At 42.8% G+C, this 1,553-nt stretch overlaps 1 protein-coding gene across 1 annotated transcript; it reads right to left on the bottom strand.

Moving 5' to 3' along the window:
* Positions 1 to 438: 438 nt before the first annotated feature.
* On the bottom strand, positions 439 to 902 carry LOC125350596 (NADH dehydrogenase [ubiquinone] 1 alpha subcomplex subunit 6-like). Its single transcript, XM_048345296.1, has one exon. The coding sequence runs from the start codon at positions 900 to 902 to the stop codon at positions 513 to 515; it is 390 nt and encodes a 129-aa protein (XP_048201253.1). The 3' UTR covers positions 439 to 512.
* Between the last annotated feature and the right edge of the window lie 651 nt (positions 903 to 1,553).

Here is a 1,553-nt window from a genome sequence, read left to right as displayed (position 1 = left end):
GGAGCTCAAGCTTTTAAACCTAGGGGGGGACGGGACTGGGTGTAGTGATGGGGATGTTGGTTTTGGGGTCATTCCAGATACGAAATTAGAGAGACCTCATATCAGCAATGGTTGGAGACTATGTAGGGCATCTATTATCTTAGCATAAGGGAAGCATAATGGTTTGGTGTGGTGGCGTGCTCTTGCCATCTTCAGACTGGGACAAGAAGGAGGATCACAACTAAAGGCAGATAGAGAGACCCACCCTCCCTTAAAAATAACCGAAGCAAAAAGAATTGAGGAGGCATGGCTCAAGTTACAAAGCGTCTACCTAGCAGCGATGCAGAGTTGAGTCTCCATTACTGCTCCCCCAGAAAATGAATTCTATCTAAGCGTATAATATCTCTTCGAGAAACTTTTTTTTTTTTTTTGGTTTGTCAGTGGAGCTCTATCCCACACTGACAATCAAATGATGAGTTTATTTGTACTCTAAAACAATTAAATCGCCACATGCATCTTTCCACTGAGTGACGTCACGGGTCGTGGCCAACATAGAACTTGGACAGGAAATCATTTGGCCCTGGTGCTTCTGTTTCATGGAAGAACCACATAATATGTGTCCGCTGTTTCCACACATTAATTATTTTCTCCAGTTCCATCTGTTCCTTAATGAACAGAAGATCGACCACCCTGGGATCTGTGACATGGGCATTCTTCATTAACATCTCTTGGACTTTATTCCTCCCCTGTTTCACACTGATGTCTAGCTGGAATAAGTGCACGGCTTTTAGCACCTCCCGGTACCAGGCGCGGTACAGCTCGCGCACCCTCCGCTTGGCCTCCTTCATGTCCGGACTGAAGATGGGCTTCACCTGGGAGCTGACTGTCGCTGCGGCAGCCTGCCGAAGGCCGCGCGCCGCCATCTCGCTGAAAAAAGAAACTATTTTTATATTCTTCAGAATAAAAACATTTTCAGGAGTTATACAAAAAAACATGCAAACTACAGAGCATTTATTGTTTCTCTTTCTCCAGGTTTATTTTTAAAGACAAAAAGCAATGATGGATTTTACATTTTAAATACAAATAAGTAATACTTAACAATGTACAAGAAAGCCGAAGGGTTTAAGGTGAAATACTTTTGAATAGCTTAATGAAATGGTTCTACTCTCTCTTCATCTGTTCTGAACAGTTTAGAAATATTTCTACTTTCATAGGATCAAGAAAAGTGGCTCACACCTGTAATCCTAGCTACTGAGGAGGCTGGAGGTGAGGATCGCAAGTTGAAGCTAGCCCAGGCAGGAAAGTTTGTGAGGCTCTCATCTCCAATTAACAACGAAAAGAAGCTGGAAGGGGAAACGTGGCTCAAGCGGTAGAGTACCAGTCTTGGAGAAAAAGCTGAGAGAGAGAATGTAGAACCTATATTCAAGCTCAAGTTCTCTCTCTCGCTCGCTCGCTCTCACATATACACACACAGTTATCATTTTCTTACCTACTATATTTTGTTCATTGTGGAATTGTTAGGCTTCCTGTACTTTTTTTTTTTTTTTTTCAGTCTTAGGGCTTGAACTTGGGGC

This window comes from Perognathus longimembris, chromosome 4, assembly GCF_023159225.1.
Source record: "Perognathus longimembris pacificus isolate PPM17 chromosome 4, ASM2315922v1, whole genome shotgun sequence".
NCBI lineage: Eukaryota > Metazoa > Chordata > Mammalia > Rodentia > Heteromyidae > Perognathus > Perognathus longimembris.
Note: the sequence above shows the minus strand (reverse complement) of the source record. Positions and strands in the feature narration are given on the sequence as shown.